Source organism: Scyliorhinus torazame, chromosome 13 (assembly GCF_047496885.1).
Source record: "Scyliorhinus torazame isolate Kashiwa2021f chromosome 13, sScyTor2.1, whole genome shotgun sequence".
NCBI classification, from domain to species: domain Eukaryota; kingdom Metazoa; phylum Chordata; class Chondrichthyes; order Carcharhiniformes; family Scyliorhinidae; genus Scyliorhinus; species Scyliorhinus torazame.
Genome location: NC_092719.1, coordinates 200,645,764 through 200,665,899, shown reverse-complemented (window position 1 = coordinate 200,665,899; position 20,136 = coordinate 200,645,764). Strand labels below are relative to the sequence as shown.

Sequence of the window (20,136 nt, the reverse complement as noted above, 5' to 3'; positions counted from 1 at the left end):
AGGTGGTGAAAGTCCGGGTTAAGCCAAGCTGGGGGCTAGCACTATTTGGAGTAGTGGACGAGCTGGGAGTGCAGGAGGCGAAAGAGGTCGGTATTCAGGCTTTTGCGTCCCTAGTAGCCCGGCGAAGGATCTTGTTAATGTGGAAGGGGGCGAAGCCGCCCAGCGTGGAGGCCTGGATAAATGATATGGCAGGATTTATCAAGTTGGAGAGGATAAAGTTTGCCTTGAGAGGGTCTGCGCAGGGGTTCTACGGGCGGTGGCAACCGTTCCTAGGCTATCTTGCAGAGCGTTAGATGAAGGTCGGACAGCAGCAGCGGGGGGCGGGGGGGAGGGGGGGGGCGGGGGAGAGGAGGTTGGGGGGGAAGGGGGATATCTTTCTGGGGGGGGGGGAGGGGTTTTTTTCTGGGGGGCATTTGAGCAAGAAAATACATGAATGATACGGAAAACTGAAATGTACGGGAGGAATCCAATGTACAAAGTTCTGTATCATACTTACTTGCCAAGTTCATGTCTTGCTACGTGAACTTTCTTTCTTTTGTGTTATGGGGGGGGGGGGGGGGTTGTTTGTAAGGTTGAAAATTATGTTTAAAAATTCTTAATAAATATATTTTTTTAAAAAGCTGTACTGGAATAAATGTAAGCACAAAGGATGGGAAAGGACATATAATACAGCAGAAAGTTTAGGGGCGCACAGACTTGTGACTAGATTACTCACTTTTGTGTCTGGAGGATCACGGTAAGCAATGCAAATGCTATGGAGGCAGCCAGTCCAAAATCCATCCCTAATAACACTGTGAAAATTACAGTGACGATCCAAACAATCTACAATGCCGTAGGGAAAGGATTAGAAAAAGGCAAAGAAAGAGACTCAATTTTTATGGTGACTTTCCTTATGACAAAGTGCTTCACAGCCAATGAAGTATTTTTTGGAATGTTTAGTCGGTGTTATAATATACAAAGCACACACTCTATTTGCTCATGGCAAGCTCCCATATACTGGCGTGGACACCAGAGATAATTCCCCTTGCTCTATTTTAAAATTGCACCAAGGAATCTTTTACGTCCATTTGACAGGATTGGATTGGATTTGTTTATTGTCACGTGTACTGAGGTACAGTGAAAAGTATTTTTCTGCGAGCAGCTCAACAGATCACTAAATACATTGGAAGAAAAGGGAAGAAAAGAAAATACATAATAGGGCAACACGACATATACAATGTTACTACATAAGCACTGGCATCGGATGAAGCATTCAGGGTGTAAGTGTTAATGCGGTCAGTCCATAAGAGGGTCATTTAGGAGTCTGGTGACAGTGGGGAAGAAGCTGTTTTTGAGTCTGTTCGTGCGTGTTCTCAGACTTCTGTATCTCCTGCCCGATGGAAGAAGTTGGGAGAGTGAGTAAGCCGGGTGGGAGGGATCTTTGATTATGCTGCCCGCTTTCCCCAGGCAGCGGGAGGTGTAGATGGAGTCAATGGATGGGAGGCAGGTTCGTTTGATGGACTGGGCGGTGTTCACGACTCTCTGAAGTTTCTTGCGGTCCTGGGCCGAGCAGTTGCCATACCAGGCTATGATGCAGCCCGATAGGATGCTTTCTATGGTGCATCTGTAAAAGTTGGTAAGGGTTAATGTGGACATGCCAAATTTCCTTAGTTTCCTGAGGAAGTATAGGCGCTGTTGTGCTTTCTTGGTGGTAGCGTCGACGTGGGTGGACCAGGACAGATTTTTGGAGATGTGCACCCCTAGGAATTTTAAACTGCTAACCATCTCCACCTCGGCCCCGTTGATGCTGACAGGGGTGTGTACAGTACTTTGCTTCCTGAAGTCAATTACCAGCTCTGCCTGGAAGAAGATGCCTCTGACAATGACTCACTCTGCAGTACTGCACTTGTGTGTTGGCCTAGACTTTTATGCCCGAATCCTGGAGTGGGACTTGAACCAGGAAGATTGACAAGTGTTATAGTTCGATCCAGGGAGTAGAAAACTCAAACGTTGTAAAGCATGCACCGAGTGCCAAAAACGGGTAAGATTGCCAGTTTCTGTGAAATATTTTGAGGGCATAAATCCATGGCACTACAGGGACACTCTTGCCTGATCTTCAACAAGTGTATACCAAGATTGCTGAAAATCAGGTTGGCACCCAGATATGATGTCTTCATACCTTGTACTGGATTACCTGCTCAGTCTTGTGGTTGTAAGGCTGCAGCTTCCTGAAACATGGTCAACAGGGTAGGAAGCAAAATGGCCAGGGGTGGGTATTTCTAGTGCCAACATCTATAAGCGTGTAGGTGACTTGGAGGACCATCAATAGCAGACATCAGGATTTTGACTGAAGTTTATGTGGCTCATTCAGGGCTCAGGCCTGGACTTCATCCCTGACACTGAAGATTGGGTAATTTTCTTTTGTGACATTTATATTCATTACAGGGGCCATAAGTGAAATTAATATTTAAAAAACAATTTTCCCTTTCATTTCTCCAATCATCATCTTCTTTCAGTTTGGAAGGCAGTAGCTTCTGCACACCTGAATGCTATTATGGGCTGTTCTGATTGTACTGGGCGGGATTTTCCATTTGGTCCCGCGGTGTGTTGCCCAGCGGCAAATGTGACCCGCCATTGGACGCCAGAGGGACCTTCCAGTCCCACCGATATATACGCGTTTTGCCTGAACATGACTAGAGCTGATGAGCCAAATTCAAAATTAATCAATTAAGTATGAGCGAGAAGCATGAAGTTTAGAATAAGAGAATGAGTAATGAAACAGTACTTTTGTTTCTATCAAATGGTCCCAAGGGGAGTGTACCCCTGTGTAGCTCTCCAGATACAAACCATTCCAGCAACGATCCTTCTGAAGTCCGACTTGGGCTTTTAGCAGTTTGGGGATATATCTGTAATTTTCCCCATTGCAAAGTGCTGAGAAACTAGTCAGGAAGCTGGCTAGCCCAGGGTTCACCTCAAAAGCTTAATAAAAAATACTGAACACTTCATCTTTTGGCTTGTGACGTCTGGTCACAGTAGGCCTCATCGGTTTCTTTGTGCCAGAAAAGCCTGGTGAGGCAGGGCATAGCACTACCAATGTTCTGTTACGTTCCAGCAGAGGATTTAGGAGTTGGAACTCGCAGTTTAAGGAGCACCTTCCCTTGGTTCTGTCACATCATTGATTCATGCACCCTGTAATTCCTCAGCATTAATGGACATTGTTGAGCTAGAAGGTGAACCACTCTGTATCAAACCTGTGCAATAGTGGCAACAAAGATAACCAGTGAATATATTTTCTCTCAGCATAAAAAGGTACGAAATTTAGCAGTTATCTGAACCCTTACTGTGACATTATCATAATTGTAAGAACTGCAAGGGTGAATGTAATGTCTAAATCAACCACTGAAGGGAGCTAGATGTACAACTATATAAGACATTGATGCTAAGCCTTGTGGGTGAGAGGTTGAGGAGAAAGCGAGAGAACAGACTGAAGGAAAGATAGTGTGAGTGAGAGCAGATCATAGTTAATGTAATAGTGTAGAGATTAATAGTAGATGAGTGTAGATTGTATGTTGATTATCAACTGTATATTATATAGGAGTAAGTGTCGAATCCAATTAAGTAGTGTTAATAAATTTATAGCTTTGTTCAATTTAAAGCTATTTGTGAACACCACGCCAACCATCCTAAAATTAGCAACACAAAGAACACCACACTTACCAGATCAATTTTGTTTGTCCTCCAGAAAAAGCAGATATCAGTCAACTGCTCAAACATCCCCTTGAGATTGATGATGACGATTGAGGCTAAAACAGCCTGTATGAAGGCAACACAGACATTAAGCTTAACACAACTCTTGTGTGGTACATCTATTCAAATATCTACAAATACTTCACTAACTATTATTACATTGACTTCCAAAATAGGGATGTTGCTGGGATGCTGGTAATTAAATCTGTCTGTAGATTTGGTCTCCACATTTAAGAAAGGATAGACTTGATTGGAAGCGGAGCAGTGAAGGTTCACTAAATTGGTCACCGGCATGAGGGGCTTGTCCTTTGATGAGAGGCTGAGGAAATTGGGCTTATATTCCCTGGAGTTTAGAAGAATGAGAGACGATCTCACTGAGACCTACAAAACGCTGAAGGGGCTTGATCGGATGGACGCTGAGAAATTGTTTGCGTTGCTCGGGGAGTCTAAAACAAGGTGTCACAGTCTCAGGATAAGAGGGCCGATCATTTATGACTGAGATGAGGAGACATTACTTCACGTAAGAGTTGTGAATCCTTGGCGTTCTCTACCCCAGAGGGCTGTGGATGCTCCATTGGTGAATACATTTAAGGCTGAAATGGACAGGTTTTTGGTCTCAGGGAATTAAGGGATATGGGGAGGGGGTGGGAAAATGGAGATGAACCCTAGATCAGCCATGACGGTATGGATGGTAGAGCAGGCTCGATGGGTCTGCTCCTGCTCCTTTACATTGTGTTCTTATAAATCCTATAATTTATGGATGTTTACAGGTGAAGTACTTTCTCAGTCACTCGGAAAGTGAAGCAGTGAGAACGAAAGCAAATGGAATGAGAAAGCTAAGTATAATTCAGTGCAATCTAATGATTTCTGAGCTTACTGATCTGCTATGTTCTCCCCCTTGTCTCTCTGGGCACCTCTTACAAACAGCTGATTTGAACCAGCTGCAATGAACTCCATGAGAGCAGGAATCAGTTGTCGGACAATTTTGATTTGATTTCTAGTTGTTGGAGGAAACAGGTAAGGAAGGGCAGGATCTGCAAATGCAAAATGCATCATTGCCTGTGTACTTTAAAAGGGCTAATGTAGGAGTAAAGCTAACACTCCCAGCATGAACGTATTGAATGGCTACGTAGAATGGTGGATCAGGCTTGATGGGCTGAATGGCCTGCTCCTGTTCCTCTGTTCCTATGGCATACAAGCCTGTGTGTGAACTTCACCCGTCAGAAGTTCGACACTCTAGCCTCCAGCCAGTGCTCTGAGACTAAGAATGAAGGAGAACGAGGAGTGAGAAGGACACACCCAACCTTTAACCAACATATATTTTTATTCCAAAGCATTTTAGCACTGTCCCACTTATCAGTAGAATCCCTGTGTATAATAACACCAATTGGGTTATCCCAAGTTGATGCAGCTTAAATGAGCCTGTGGTAAGAATACATTTGATGCTAAATTTACTGCTCACATCCCAGAGAGCTTGTAGCGATGTTAGTCCCCTTCGGCTTAATGGAGGGAACATAGGTCAGAACCGTCCACTTTATTTGAGCCTCCCATAAATTGTTAGGAAAAACATTGTCTGCGTGGGTTTCCTCCGGGTGCTCCGGTTTCCTCCTACAGTCCAAAAATGGGCAGGTTAGGTGGATTGGCCGTGCTAAATTGCCCTTAGTGTCCAAAAAAGGTTAGGTGGCGTTACGGGGATAGGGTGAAGGCGTGGGCTTAAGTTGGGTGCTCTTTCCATGGGCCGGTGCAGACTCAATGGGCCAAATGGCCTCCTTCTGCACTGTAAATTCTATGATTCCATGATTTACCAACAGATACAGTTAATTTGAATGTGTATGTGAGTGCGCATGTGCTCCTCACCCAATGTTGATTATTCATTAAACGCAATGATAATAAATTTGACAATATCTAGTACAATTATTAAATTCTCCCACTCAGCACAATAGCCAGCACACCCATATATTGTCTTGATCATAGCCGAGGGACTGGTAGAAATGAATAAAGTGGCGTACCTTAGGTAGTCGGCCAAACAGTGCTCCAACTTCCAGAATAATCACCAAGATAACAGTGCACGACACTGCGGAAGCCAACTGAGAATGATCGAATCAAGAAGAGGATTGAGTAACGAACATGTTCAGGGTGAGACACAGAGACACAGATTTCCCTTAAGGACAAAGACCGGCTTCCGGTTGCGGCTATGCCTAAGTAGGTCGCACGTTAGGCAGCTCCCGCCGGGAACAGACTTTTGGGCTCTCTAGACATTATATGGATTGGACTAGGGGTGGAGCGGTGAAAAAAGTGATCTTGGAGCAGCGGAAAGTGAGGGGGAGAAAAAACAAGATGGCGGCGGGTGGAGACCAAGCAGCGTGGGCGCAGTGGGCGCAGGAGCAGCGGGGGTTTCTTAGACGCTGCTCTGAGGAGCTGAAAACCAAACTGCTGGCTCCCATGGAAGGCGGCGATTGAGAAGCTAGTGGAGACCCAGAGGGCCCAAGGGGCGGCGATCCGGGAGGTGCGGCAAAAAGCCTCGGAGAACGAGGACGAGATCTTGGGCCTGGCGGTGAAGGTGGAGGCGCACGAGGCGCTGCACAAGAGGTGGGCGGAAAGATTTGAGGACCTGGAGAATAGGTTGAGGAGGAAGAATCTTCGGATTCTGGGTCTCCCCAAAGGAGTGGAGGGGCCCGATGCTGGGGCATATGTGAGCACGATGCTCAATTCGCTGATGGGCGCGGGAGCCTTCCCGAGGCCTCTGGAGCTAGATGGGGCTCACCGGGTCCTAGCAAGGAGACCCAAGGCCAACGAGCCGCCAAGGGCTGTAGTGGTGAGGTTTCACCGCTTTACGGACAGAGAGTGTGTCCTGAGATGGGCCAAGAAAGAGCGGAGCAGCAGGTGGGAGAACACGGAGATCCGAATCTACCAGGACTGGAGTGCAGAGGTGGCTAAGAAGAGAGCTGGTTTTAATCGGACTAAGGCGGTGCTCCATCGAAAGGGGGTGAAGTTCGGTATGCTGCAGCCAGCGCGACTGTGGGTCACGTTCCAGGATCGGCACCACTATTTCAAAATGCCTGATGAGGCATGGAGCTTTATACGGACTGAAAAGTTGGACTCAAATTGAGGGTTTGTTGTGGGGGGATGTTTCCTGTGTATATGGTGTTTATTACGTTTAGGGAGTGTTCCTCTGGTTTGGGTGCTGGATGGGGATGGGTGAAGGGATTTGATGGGGAGACTGTGGGAGAGTGTGAGCGTCGGTGTTGGAGGGGCAGACCCCCACGAATAGTCTGGGAGGCGCTGAAGGTGGTGGTCAGGGGAGAGTTAATCTCCATCGGGGCCCACAGGGAGAAGAGATAGAGCAGGGAGAGGGAGAGGTTGGTGGGGGAGATCTTAAGGGTGGACAGGAGATATGTAGAGGCCTCCGAGGAGGGACTACTCAGGGAGCGGCAGAACCTTCAGACGGAGTTCGACCTGTTGACCACAGGGAAAGCAGAGGCTGGAAAGTGGAGGAAAGCGCAGGGGGCGACATATGAGTATGGGGAGAAGGCGAGTCGGATGCTGGCCCACCAGCTTCGTAAGAGGGAGGCAGCGAGGGAGATAGGTGGAGTTAAGGATAGCGGGGGGAATACGGTGCGGAGTGCTGTGAGAATGAATGAGGTTTTTAGGGACTACTATGGGGATCTATACAGATCTGAGGGGATGCGATGATTTTTGGATCAGTTGAGGTTTCTGAGGGTGGAGGAGCAGGATGTGGCTGGTTTAGGGGCGCCAATTGGGCTGGAGGAGCTGGTTAAAGGATTGGGGAGCATGCAGGCGGGGAAGGCCCCGGGGCCAGATGGGTTCCCGGTCGGGTTTTACAGGAAATACGCGGATCTGCTGGGCCCGTTGCTGGTGAGGACTTTCAATAAGGCAAGGGAGGGGGGGACCTTGCCCCCGACAATGTCCGAGGCACTGATCTCTCTGATCCTGAAGCGGAACAAGAACCCACTGCAGTGTGGGTCGTATAGACCGATCTCGCACCTCAAAGTGGATGCCAAGTTGCTGGCAAAAGTGCTGGCTACGAGAATTGAGGACTGTGTCTCGGGGGTGATCATGAGGACCAGACGGGATTTGTAAAGGGCAGGCAGCTAAACACCAATGTGCGGAGGCTCCTCAATGCGATTATGATGCCCTCGGTGGAGGGAAAAGCGGAGGTAGTGGCAGCTATGGACGCAGAGAAGGCCTTCGACCGGGTGGAGTGGGAGTATCTTTGGGAAGTGTTGTGGAGGTTTGGGTTCGGGGAGGGGTTCATCAGCTGGGTCAGATTGCTATATAGAGCCCCGGTGGCGAGTGTGGCTACGAACCGGCGGAGGTTGGAGTACTTTCGGCTGTACCGAGGGACGAGGCAGGGGTGCCCCCTGTCCGCCTTGCTGGTTGCATTGGCAATTGAGCCTCTGGCCATGGCACTAAGCGAGTCCAGGAAATGGAGGAGACTGGTCCGAGGGGGAGAGGAACATCGGGTGTCGCTGTATGCGGACGACCTGTTGCTGTATGTGGCAGACCCAGTGGAGGGGATGGCGGAGGTCATGCGGATCCTAAGGGAGTTTGGGGACTTCTCGGGGTATAAGCTTAATGTAGGGAAAAGTGAGCTCTTTGTGGTGCATCCAGGGGACCAGGGAAGGGGGGATAGATGACCTGCCGTTGAAGAGGGCGGAAAGGAGCTTTCGGTACTTAGGGATCCAGGTGGCTGGGAGTTTGGGGGCCCTGCACAAACTCAATTTGACGCGGTTGGTGGAGCAGATAGAGGAGGATTTCAAAAGATGGGATGTGCTGCCACTCTCGCTAGCAAGGCAGGGTGCAGTCGGTTAAAATGATGGTCCTCCCGGGGTTTTTCTTTGTGTTCCAGTGCCTTCCCATCATGCTTCACAAGGCCTTTTTCAAACGGGTAGGTAGGAGTATCATGGGTTTTGTGTGGGTAAATAAGACCCCGAGAGTAAAGAGGGTGTTGCTAGAGCGTAGTAGGGACAGGGAGGGCTGGCTCTGCCGAATTTGTGCGGCTATTATTGGGCAGCCAATGTGGCGATGATCCGTAAGTGGGTAATGGAGGGAGAGGGGGCGGTGTGGAAGAGGTTGGAGATGGCGTCCTGTGTGGTTACGAGCCTGAGGGCGCTGGCGACGGCACCGCTGCCGTTCTCGCCGACAAGGTACACCACGAGTCAGGTGGTGGCGGTGACGTTGAAGATCTGGGGGCAGTGGAGACGACACAGGGGCGAGGTGGGAGCCTCAGTTTGGTCCCCGATTCGGGAGAACCATCGGTTTGTCGCGGGAAGGATGGATGGGGGATTTTGGAGCTGGCATCGGGCAGGGATCAGAAGAATGGGGGACCTGTTTATAGATGGGACGTTTGCGAGCCTGGGGGCGCTGGAGGAGAAGTTTGGGTTACCCCTGGGAAATGCTTTCAGGTACATGCAAGTGAGGGCATTTGTGAGGCGGCAGGTGAGGGAATTCCCGATTCTCCCGGCACAGGGGATTCAGGACAGGGTGATTTCGGGTGTATGGGTTGGAGAAGGCAGGGTTTCGGCGATCTACCAGGAGCTGAAAGAAGAGGAGGAGGCCACTGTAGGGGAGTTAAAGGGCAAGTGGGAGGCGGAGCTTGGGGAGGAGATAGATGAGGGTCTGTGGGCTGATGCCCCTGAGAAGGGTTAATTCTTCCTCCTCTTGCACCAGGCTTAGCCTAATACAATTCAAGGTTATTCACAGAGCGCATATGACAGGGGCGAGGTTGAGTAGGTTCTTTGGGGTGGAGGATAGTTGTGGGAGGTGCTCGGGAAGCCCGGCGAACCACGTCCACATGTTCTGGTCGTGCCCGGCACTGGATGGGTTTTGGAGGGGTTTCGCGAGGACTATGTCCAAGGTGGTGAAAGTCCAGGTCAAGCCGATTTGGGGGTTGGCACTATTTGGGGTAATGGACGAGCCGGGAGTGCAGGAGGTGAAAGAGGCCGGTACCCTGCCCTTTGCGTCCCTGGTAGCTCGGCGGAGGATCTTGCTATTATGGAAGGACACGAAGCCCCCCAGTGTGGAAGCCTGGATAAATGTCATGGCAGGGTTCATTAAGCTGGAGAGGATAAAGTTTGCCTTGAGAGGGTCTGCGCAGGGGTTCTTCAGGCGGTGGCAACCGTTCCTAGACTATCTCGCGGAGCGTTAGGAGGAGGTCAGCAGCAGCAGCAATCCAAGGGTGGTGAGGGGGGGTCTCTAGCTGGGGGGGGGGGGATTTGGGTGGGTGGGGGGAGCTTCCCCTTTGATAAAGATAGATAGTTTTTTGAAGAATAAAGGGATTAAGGGTTATGGTGTTCGGGCCGGAAAGTGGAGCTGAGTCCACAAAAGATCAGCCATGATCTCATTGAATGGCGGAGCAGGCTCGAGGGGCCAGATGGCCTACTCCTGCTCCTAGTTCTTATGTTCTTATGTTCTTATGTTCCCTACGGGTACATTTGAATGTCACATGGGGGGGTTACTGTATATGGGGAAACCCAATGTAAAAGTTTTGTATAATTTTTGACTGTTGTGTTTGCGTTTCTTTCTTTTTGTTATGGGGGGGGGGTGTTTGTTAAAAATTCTGTTGGAAAATTTGAATAAACACATTTTTTAAAAAAGGACAAAGACCACTGACATTCAGAAAATGATTAAATTATGGTTGAAACTCCATAAATATTAGGCGAAAGATCATGTAAATGTGCAACGTTTCATTAAAAGTAATACCAACATGGAGACGAGAGATGGGCCTAAATCAGAATTTAATCTAAAAATATTGCTATGAGAGATACATGGATTGGAAGAGGCCACCAGCACCACCATCCCGTTCCCAGGGCCTGATCCTCCCTTTAAATGCCCTATTTTCACATTCCTTGGCGGCTAGTATTATAAATTGTACATTTATTGCTGCCATAGGAATAAAAATTCAACTCTTTGTTGACTTTCATCATCATTGTACTATTATCTAATTTTAAAAAAAAAATTTAGAGTACCAATTATATTTTTTCAATTAGGGGGCAATTTAGCGTGGCCAATCCACCTACTCTGCACATTTTTGGGGTTGTACAGGGAGAATGTGCAAACGCCACACAGACAGTGACCTGGGCTGGGATCGAACCTGGGACCTCAGCACTGTGAGGCAGCAGTGCTAACCACTGCACCACCGTGCCGCCAACCATCATTGCAATATTATAAACGCAATCAGCATTTAAAGGGGGGCATAATATCACCTGTGTATTTCCTCCAGTGGTTTCTTGAACCAGACTCCTAGACATGGAGCAACTCACGGTAAAGCATTTGAAAAATCCTCCCACAAAGTTGCTGAGACCCAGTGCTAAGAGCTCCTGCAATAAACAGATTGCAAAGTGGAGAATGTCACCATTAACAAGCATGATAGTTTCCACAATACCATTCACTTCCAATATTTCTGGTGGCGGCAAATTTCACAGAATCACAGGATTGTTACAGCACCCAAAGCAGGTTATTCATTCATCCTGCCTGGTTTGCACCAGCTCTCCAAATGAGCAACGAAATCCCCCGCTTTCTTCACATCACCCTTCACATTATTCCTGTTAGATAATAATCCAACACATTTCTGGCAAACATCTACAAGATTCTTTTTTTTTAGAAAACATTTTATTGAAGCATTTGTCATTTTCACAATTTAACTTGTTGACATTTCTAAAACAACCGTGTGGGTCGACGCACAAAATACCCCCTAAAATAACAACAAACAATAAACCATGTACCCCACTTCTCCCGCCCTATCCCCAATTACCCGTATACTAAGTTCACTGTCCTTATTTAACATTACCATGCCTCCTGTTTTCCTCTCCCCCCTTTTTCCCTTTCCCCCCTTACTGCTGACGTTCAGTTTTTTGTAAAGAAATCGATGAACGGCTGCCAACTCCGGGCGAATCCCTGTATTGATCCTCTTAGAACATCTATGAGATGCAAGCATACAATTCATTCTTTAAATAAAGTTTCAATTAAGGGCCAATTTAACGTAGCCAATCCGTCTACCCTGCGCATCGTTTTGGGTTGTGGGGGTGAGACCCACGCAGACATGGGGAGAATGTGCAAACTCATAAAATTCAAATGGACCAAAGCACATCCCGTTCAATTGTCCGATATAGAATTCCAATGTAATTTCTCAATTATTCTCACCGTGTAAACCCCAGCTGATGTTACTACAGGACAAATCACATCCCAGCGTGGAACACAGCTTGATAGATCCTAACTTTTATTTTTTGTTTAGCAAAGTGGAGGGTGGCTACTGAATGGAATCACAGAGACTGCGACAAAAGAATAAAATATTTAGTGAACTGGTAGATGTGAACTATAGTATACTAATCCTCCACTCACAACTATACCCTTCCAGGTACATATAGATTCGTAAGGGTGACACAAGTTACAAAATTTATCTTTCACTGTAATGTTCTCAATAAATGCAAATGAAAGTCACCATAGTCCCCGAGGCCCATAGGATGCTTTCTCCTTTTGAGAGAGAGCTGGCTGCTGGTGATTTAACCGGAGGGTCACCACACCTCAGGCGATGGCAAGGTTGAGAAGGTCAAGTCTTCATGGGTAACCTCAGTCGGTAGGGGAATTGAGCCTGCGCTGTTGCCGTTAATCTGCATCACGAACAGCTGTCCAACTGAGCTAACCAACTCCCCCCACCCCTCGCAGTAAGTGCAGAGTCCATGTAAACCAATAGGCAAACTGTGGTCAGATACACCACACTCTGAAACCAGGTAACAATGCCAACCCAAACAGATGCTATGGATATCTCATCAACTTCCTCCAGATACTTGTCACTCTGTGAGCTAACTGATCTCGCTTGAACTTTGGCTTTCATACAAGGGTTTCCAATCTCCGTCCTCGAAGAACGTTTCTTGGAACCTTCTCCCAAACAGCGCTTTCTCTCATATGTCTCCACCAAGGATTTAATCCAGGGTTTCAACTTCTCCCTCTGATATTCCTCACCCCTGAATCACCACGTGCATTCAAGTTTCGCCTTACACGCAATCTCATGGATCCCCAGTCTGCCAACAAAACATGACTGCTTCACAGGCCCATAGTAAGGAGACACCAATCTGTGGGTCTCCTTTGGTTTCTGGGTTTTTGAAAGTCCACATCGTCTCTGGACCCCTGTACTGGAGTGTCTGCTCCTCACTATTAACTTTACCTAACAGGACCTTTTCCCAGATTCTTGTACTTTCCCTTTGACTGGAAGGTCATGTTGGAACTTCCTTCTGCCCCTCTTCCTGATTTTGGGACCTTTCTGTTCTTTAATTTAGGATGTGCTGTGTGCTACCTTGGGTCACATTGTCCCAGCTGAACTGAAACTGGTTATTGTGTCTCTGTGGGCCCTTTCTGCTGGGCAACAGCATCGTTTTTCCCTTTCTTGAAAAGTCATAAAAACTCATTAAAATGCAGGTAGACAAACTTGGACTTGTTGGCAACGTTTTTAAAAAGGTAAACCCCAAACTCCAATTTACATAACATACAACTGTAGAAATATAAATTAAGCTTAAAACTAATGCCAAAAACTTGAACTTAAAGCTATAGCTTATGCCCAAACACACAAATACCAATTATAAATGACCTAAAACTATATTTATTTCCTAACAGTCATTTCATTAATTTTCCATAGGAAATAAATATTATCAGTTGTAACTGTGAAACAGCCATAAAGCTATGGTTATATAATGATAAATTATATTATCCAGGGCCATTTAGGAGGCATGTAAACAGGGAAAAGACAACATGATGTTGTGTGTCCTTCACAATGAAGAGAGTTACTTTTGAACCATACTCAGGTTATCTTGCAGATTGCAACACAGATATTTCTCGGTCTGGATTGCTCTCAGAAGCAGAATTATGCTGAGTAAACCAATTAAAACTATAATTGTTATGGAATGAGAAAAGGCTGTTTGGTTCAACTAGCCTGTTTATTACAGTCTGCATTTGACGGCCTCAGCCATTTCAGATTTTTCAACCGTCTAATTATAAATGTCATTTTTCATCCTCACCTCGATCGCTCTAATCATGTGAGTTCTGCAGCCCTATTAATTTAATTTCTCCAACAAGCACCGGTGCCCTCTTCAGAGAGAAGCAAACTTGTCTGGAATCAGGGGCGAAATTCTCCCCCAACGGCGCGATGTCCGCCGACTGGCGCCAAAAACGGCGCCAATCAGACGGGCATCGCGCCGGCCCAAAGGTGCGGAATGCTCCGCATCTTTGGGGGCTGAGCCCCAACATTGAGGGGCTAGGTCGGCGCCGGAGGGATTTCCGCCCCGCCAGCTGGCGGAAATGGCGTTTGTTGCCCCACCAGCTGGCGGAAATGGCGTTTGTTGCCCCGCCAGCTGGCGCGGAAATGCGGTGCATGCGCGGGAGCGTCAGTGGCCGCCGATAGTTTCCCGCGCATGCGCAGTGGGGATAGTCTCTTCCGCCTCCGCCATGGTGGAGGCCGTGGCGGAGGCGGAAGGGAAAGAGTGCCCCCACGGCACAGGCCCGCCCGCGGATCGGTGGGCCCCGATCGCGGGCCAGGCCACCGTGGGGGCACCCCCGGGGTCAGATCGCCCCGCGCCCCCCCCAGGACCCTGGAGCCCGCCCACGCCGCCTGGTCCCGCCGGTAAATACCAGCTTTGATTTACGCCGGCGGGACAGGTAATTTCTGGGCGGGACTTCGGCCCATCCGGGCCGGAGAATTGAGCGGGGGGTCCCGCCAACCGGCGTGGCCCGATTCCCGCCCCCGCCCAATCTCCGGTACCGGAGACTTCGGCGGGGGCGGGGGCGGGATTCACGGCGGCCAACGGCCGTTCTCCGACCCGGCGGGGGTCGGAGAATGACGCCCCATATGTTGGTCTTTTATTCTACAATTGACGAGGTTGAATTTTTGCAGGGGTTGTCCCACTCGTCTATTGTGGACTTGACGGAAAATGCGTATGGAGACCCCAGGGAAACAGGATTCACTGAGTTGCTTTATCTTTATTATTGTCACAAGTAGGCTTACATTACCACTGCAATGAAGTTACTGTGAAAAGCCCCTAGTCGCCACATTCCGGCACCTGTTTGGGTTCATTGAGGAAGAATTCAGAATGTCCATTCACCTAACAAGGGCGTCTTTCGAGACTTGTCGGAGGAAACCGGAGCACCCGGAGGAAGCCCACGCAGACACGGGGAGTACGTGCAGACTCTGCACAGACAGTGACCCAAGCCGGGAATCGAACCCGGGTCCCTGGCGCTGAAAAGCAACAGTGCTAACCACTGTGCTAACCTCCCGCCAAACATGAGGGGCTGAATTTTTACCAAATCAGGATGGCTTAGAGCCCTTTAAAAATAGCAAGCAAGTCACAATTCTGGGGTTCCCGTTTCCCGGAATGCCTTTAAAGGGTGTGGGCTGGTTCCTGCCAAAAGTCCAAACCCAGCAGTCCCGACCTGGCTGGCTCCTTTGAAGAACTAGGCATGTCCTCCTACTCCTCTGCAATTGTCATGGAGGCAGACCCGGTTTTGAATGAGTAGTGGTTCACAGTCTCTCAGAGGAGTAATTAACTCTGGTATGCATGAGGGGGCCTTTTAAAAGGTGAATTCAAAAAGCTCTCCTCCTGCCCCCTATCCCAATATAACATCTCCTATCCACTGCCAAGGCCCTTCGTAACCCCATGTCAAGCTATGACACTCCATCCACCCTTCATGGCACTACTGCCAAGCCACACACCTCCACCCACACCCAATGTGCCTCATAACCTATGCCAAGCTACAGCACTTTCGTGTCCATTGGCCCTATATAGAACCAATGAAACCTACACTGGCAGTAAGATGTATAAAAAAAAGCTTTTAATTAAGTCATTCGTTCATTAGTTTTCACTGTGTTAAACAAGGTTATTTCACTCATCCAGACGCTTTAAATAACGCAAACCACAAACTCTTGAACCACTTAACATTACACAAGTAAACATTGTGAAATTGACTGCAGGGATCAGCTAGACAGAACTGAAAAACAAGCGATGTTTTGTGAAGCACAGCTGTTTCAACAAGAGTAATGGATGTCTGGGCTCTCAGGAAAGCATACATAATGAGGCTCCAGAGAGTCCTGAAATACCAGCAAATACTTAATTATGTACATTCACAGCTGGGGAATCCACACTTCCCTTCATTCAAAGATGGAATTTCAACAAAAAGACTGCAACATTCCACAAACCCATCTTTATGGTTCACCATGTTTGTTACCTGCATTTAAAACAACAAGAAATAGCCAGACCGCCCATCAAAAAGCCATCAAACCAGCTGCAGTCAACCAAATAGCCAAGGCTACAAACAACCACAGCTTGAAAGTGGGTGAAGGACTCTCCAAGACCTAATTCAACTTCAATTTCACCTGAGAATCACCCTCCTAGAAATTGAACCCAAAGAAGTATCACAGCTGACTGAGAATCCTCTGTTTATCAGACCTTCACTTCAACTAAAAGTATCACCTCACCGAAGAAGCACCTGCCATGAAAGAGAGACTTGTACAATTCAACTAAATTATACTTAAAAAAAGAAGCATGCCGCTGAAGCTTTTTGTCTTGCACTCATCAGGACCAATTGTAAAGGAAACAACAATTTATACTTCATGAGAAGAGAGTGCAGTTGATTTCAATGTTAAAGGCAGCATGTTTGCCAAAATAGATAGTATTTTCAATATGTGAATGATTGGTTTATTATATTGAATCTACAGCTGCATGTAATAATTTTCTCACACACCTTAATGGACTTCATCCCACACTCAAATTCACCTTTAAAATAAAACAGTAAATTTGGAGGAGTCCTCTATGCGCTAGTTGAGAAATCTGTCAGGGATCCAGGTGGCTGGGAGTTGGGGGGCCCTGCACAAACTCAATTTGACACGGTTGGTGGAGCAGATGGAGGAGGATTTCAAAAGATGGGATGTGCTGCCACTCTCGCTAGCGGGCAGGGTGCAGTCGGTTAAAATGATGGTCCTCCCGAGGTTTCTCTTTGTGTTCCAGTGCCATCCCATCATGGTTCACAAGGCCTTTTTCAAACGGGTAGGTAGGAGTATCATGGGTTTCGTGTGGGCAAATAAGACGCCGAGAGTAAAGAGGGTGTTTCTGGAGCGCAGTAGGGACAGGGGAGGGCTGGCTCTGCCGAATTTGTGCGGCTATTATTGGGCAGCTAATGTGGCGATGATCCGTAAGTGGGTAATGGAGGGCGAGGGGGCGGCGTGGAAGTGGTTGAGATGGTGCCCTGTGTGGGCACAAGCCTGAGGGTGCTGGCGACGGCACCGCTGCTGCTCTCGCCGACAAGGTACTCGCCGACGAGTCCGGTGGTGGCGGCGACGTTGAAGATCTGGGGGCAGTGGAGACGACACAGGGCCGAGGTGGGAGCCTCGGTTTGGTCCCCGCTTCGGGAGAACCATCGGTTCGTCCCAGGAAGGATGGATGGGGGATTTCGGTGCTGGCATCGGGCAGGGATCAGAAGAATGGAGGACCGGTTTATAGATGGGACGTTTGCGAGCCTGGGGGCGCTGGAGGAGAAGTTTAGGTTACCCCCGGGAAATGCTTTCAGGTATATTCAAGTGAGGGCATTTGTGAGGCGGCAGGTGAGGGAATTCCCGCTGCTCCCGGCACAGGGGACTCAGGCCAGGGTGATTTTGGGTGTATGGGTTGGAGAAGGCAGGGTTTCGGCGATCTACCAGGAGCTGAAAGAAGAGGAGGAGGCCACGGTAGAGGAGTTAAAGGGCAAGTGGGAGGAGGAGCTTGGGGAGGAGATAGATGAGGGTCTGTGGGCTGATGCCCTGAGTAGGGTTAATTCTTCCTCCTCTTGCACCAGGCTCAGCCTAATAGGTTATTCACAGAGCGCATATGACAGGGGCGAGGTTGAGTAGGTTCTTTGGGGTGGTGGATAGTTGTGGGAGGTGCTCGGGAAGCCCGGCGAACCACGTCCACATGTTCTGGTCGTGCCCGGCAGTGGATGGGTTTTGGAGGGGTTTCGTGAGGACTATGTCCAAGGTGGTGAAAGTCCAGGTCAAGCCGAGTTGGGGGTTGGCACTATTTGGGGTAACGGACGAGCCGGGAGTGCAGGAGGCGAAAGAGGCCGGTACCCTGCCCTTTGCGTCCCTGGTAGCTCGGCGGAGGATCTTGCTATTATGGAAAGACGCGAAGCCCCCCAGTGTGGAAGCCTGGATAAATGACATGGCAGGGTTCATTAAGCTGGAGAGGATAAAGTTTGCCTTGAGAGGGTCTGTGCAGGGGTTCTTCAGGCGGTGGCAACCGTTCCTAGACTATCTCGCCGAGCGTTAGGAGGAGGTCAGCAGCAGCAGCAACCCAAGGGTGGGGGAACTCGGGTGGGTGGGAGGAGCTTCCCTACGGGTACCTTTGAATGTCACATGGGGGGTTATTGTATATGGGGAAACCCAATGTAAAAGTTTTGTATAATTTTTGACTGTTGTGTTTGCGTTTCTTTCTTTTTGTTCTTGGGGGGGTGGGTTTGTTAAAAGTTTTGTTGGAAAATTTGAATAAACACATTTTAAAAAAAAGATAAATCTGTCAATAAGTTCTCTACTACTGTCTACTGTAAGTATATGATTACTGGTCAAGTTTGGTGTTGGGATTCCTTCAGTTCCACTTGCTATAAGATTAGCCTTATCGGCAACCTCATAAATGGAGCCCATGTTATTGGCTCATCTTGATGCAGAAACGGGGTGAATCAAAGATATCCTGCGGGTAATAGCTACCTGGATCAGGTCTTTTCCTGCCCTACAAAGTGCAAACTAATGAATGGGCCTAAGGCTGTCACTTTTGGTCCTGAAAAATGCCCAGTCCATTTCACATCACCCTGGGAGGGTAAGGTGTCTCAAACATTTGAGCAATAGGTGACGCTCGCTGTTTAACTCCGCTACTGTGCAGTAGCAACACGAGTGATATTCTCCATTAACTGGACGCTGCCGTCAAGCCAAATATATGTTCTGCCTATCACGTGAATGAGTATTGTGATACATGAATTTCAGCACCGGTGTAATGCCAGGTACGTAGGCCGAATGTCCTAATGACAGGCGGATTGTATCAAACAGCATGTCATATCAGACAGCACCAAACTAATCAGTGCTTTCAAAAAGCGGCGCCGGGTCGGAGAATCCCCGAGGGCGAGAATCGCGCCCTCCGCCGGCCTCCCCATTCTCCGGCGCCACGCCAGTCGGGCGCCGTTGACAGCGCCCACCCCCGTCGATTCTCTGGGCCCCGATGGGCCGACTGGCCGACGGGCTTGGCCGAGTCACGCCAGCGTGGATTACTCACCTCCCACACGGCGGGACCTGGCAGGTGAGTGTGGGGGGGCCGCCTAGAGGGAGGGTGGGGGGATCCAACCCCTGGTGGGGGGGGTCCCCACGGTGGGCTGACCCGCGATCGGGGCCTACCGATCGGTGGGCGGGCTGGTTCCGTGGGGGCCTACTTTACTCCGCGCCGGGCCCCTGTAGGGCTCCGCCATATTGCCCGGGGGCCGGCACGGAGCAGGGAAGTCCTGCGCAGGCGCGGAAATACACCGGCCTTTCCGCCCACGCGCGGGCCCGCCCACGCGCGTTCCCTGCCAGCTGGAGCAGCGGGGATGACTCCGGTGGCAACCTAGCCCCCTAGAAAGGTGAGAATTCCTCACTTTCGGGGGCCGTTGCCGCCAGAGTCGTTGGCGCCGGTTTTCCCGCTGGCTTGGGACAGCCCCATTTTTAGAGAATCCCGCTCACAGTGCCCAGTGTTAGATGTGATTCCGTAATTGGAGAGTTCTTGCTTGACGCCTCTGATTGTGCTGAGAATTACACCGACAACCACTTTAAGATTATCAGATGACGTCACAGTGGCTCACCGACGCATGCCAGGAGCGACATATATTCACTCACAGGGCCCTTTCTTTTGCAAGAAGGAACATGTGTACACATTGCCCCTTTTTCAAATATACAAAGGTTTGGTGGACAGCCTGGTTCATTCCACAAACCAATGCCTTGACCAATCTGAGACTCGTTTGAATTTAAACGTAATCTTGGTATTTAACTGATCCTGGTGCAGGCTTCAGAATCGAATTGTCAACCTCTCTTTTTATGCAGTATAAATTGCTGTTCCCTTCCTAATTGGTAGTCTTACTGATCTGTCCTGAAAAGTGCAAGACAAAAAGCTTCGACAGCATATCTCTTTTGTCAGAAATATACAACTTCAGTACCACCAAATGCCTAATTACAATGTTAGTCGTATTTTGTTCTTCATCTGCATTAAATCTTCGTGTCTGTGATGGTGTGTGTGAGTTGACTGAGTGAGACAACTCGTGTGGGATTCTCCGTTTCGCCAGCAGCGCATTCACACCCGCGGGTTTCCACGCAGCCTGAGGCGGCCACAATAGGAAATCCCATTAGCAGGTGGCGGGAAC

The 20,136-nt window shown here is 48.9% G+C and overlaps 1 protein-coding gene across 2 annotated transcripts in view; it reads right to left on the bottom strand.

The window, feature by feature from the left end:
• The window catches only part of LOC140388526 (solute carrier family 26 member 6-like), a 182,758-nt gene that overhangs the window by 37,650 nt on the left and 124,972 nt on the right, over window positions 1-20,136 (bottom strand). For both annotated transcript variants that reach the window (XM_072472883.1, XM_072472884.1), the window contains exons 10-13: window positions 10,953-11,066; window positions 5,736-5,813; window positions 3,697-3,792; window positions 716-822 (exon numbers count right to left, since the gene is read on the bottom strand). In XM_072472883.1, coding sequence (XP_072328984.1) covers window positions 716-822; window positions 3,697-3,792; window positions 5,736-5,813; window positions 10,953-11,066 — 395 coding nt within the window. The remainder of the gene's footprint in view (window positions 1-715; window positions 823-3,696; window positions 3,793-5,735; window positions 5,814-10,952; window positions 11,067-20,136) is intronic.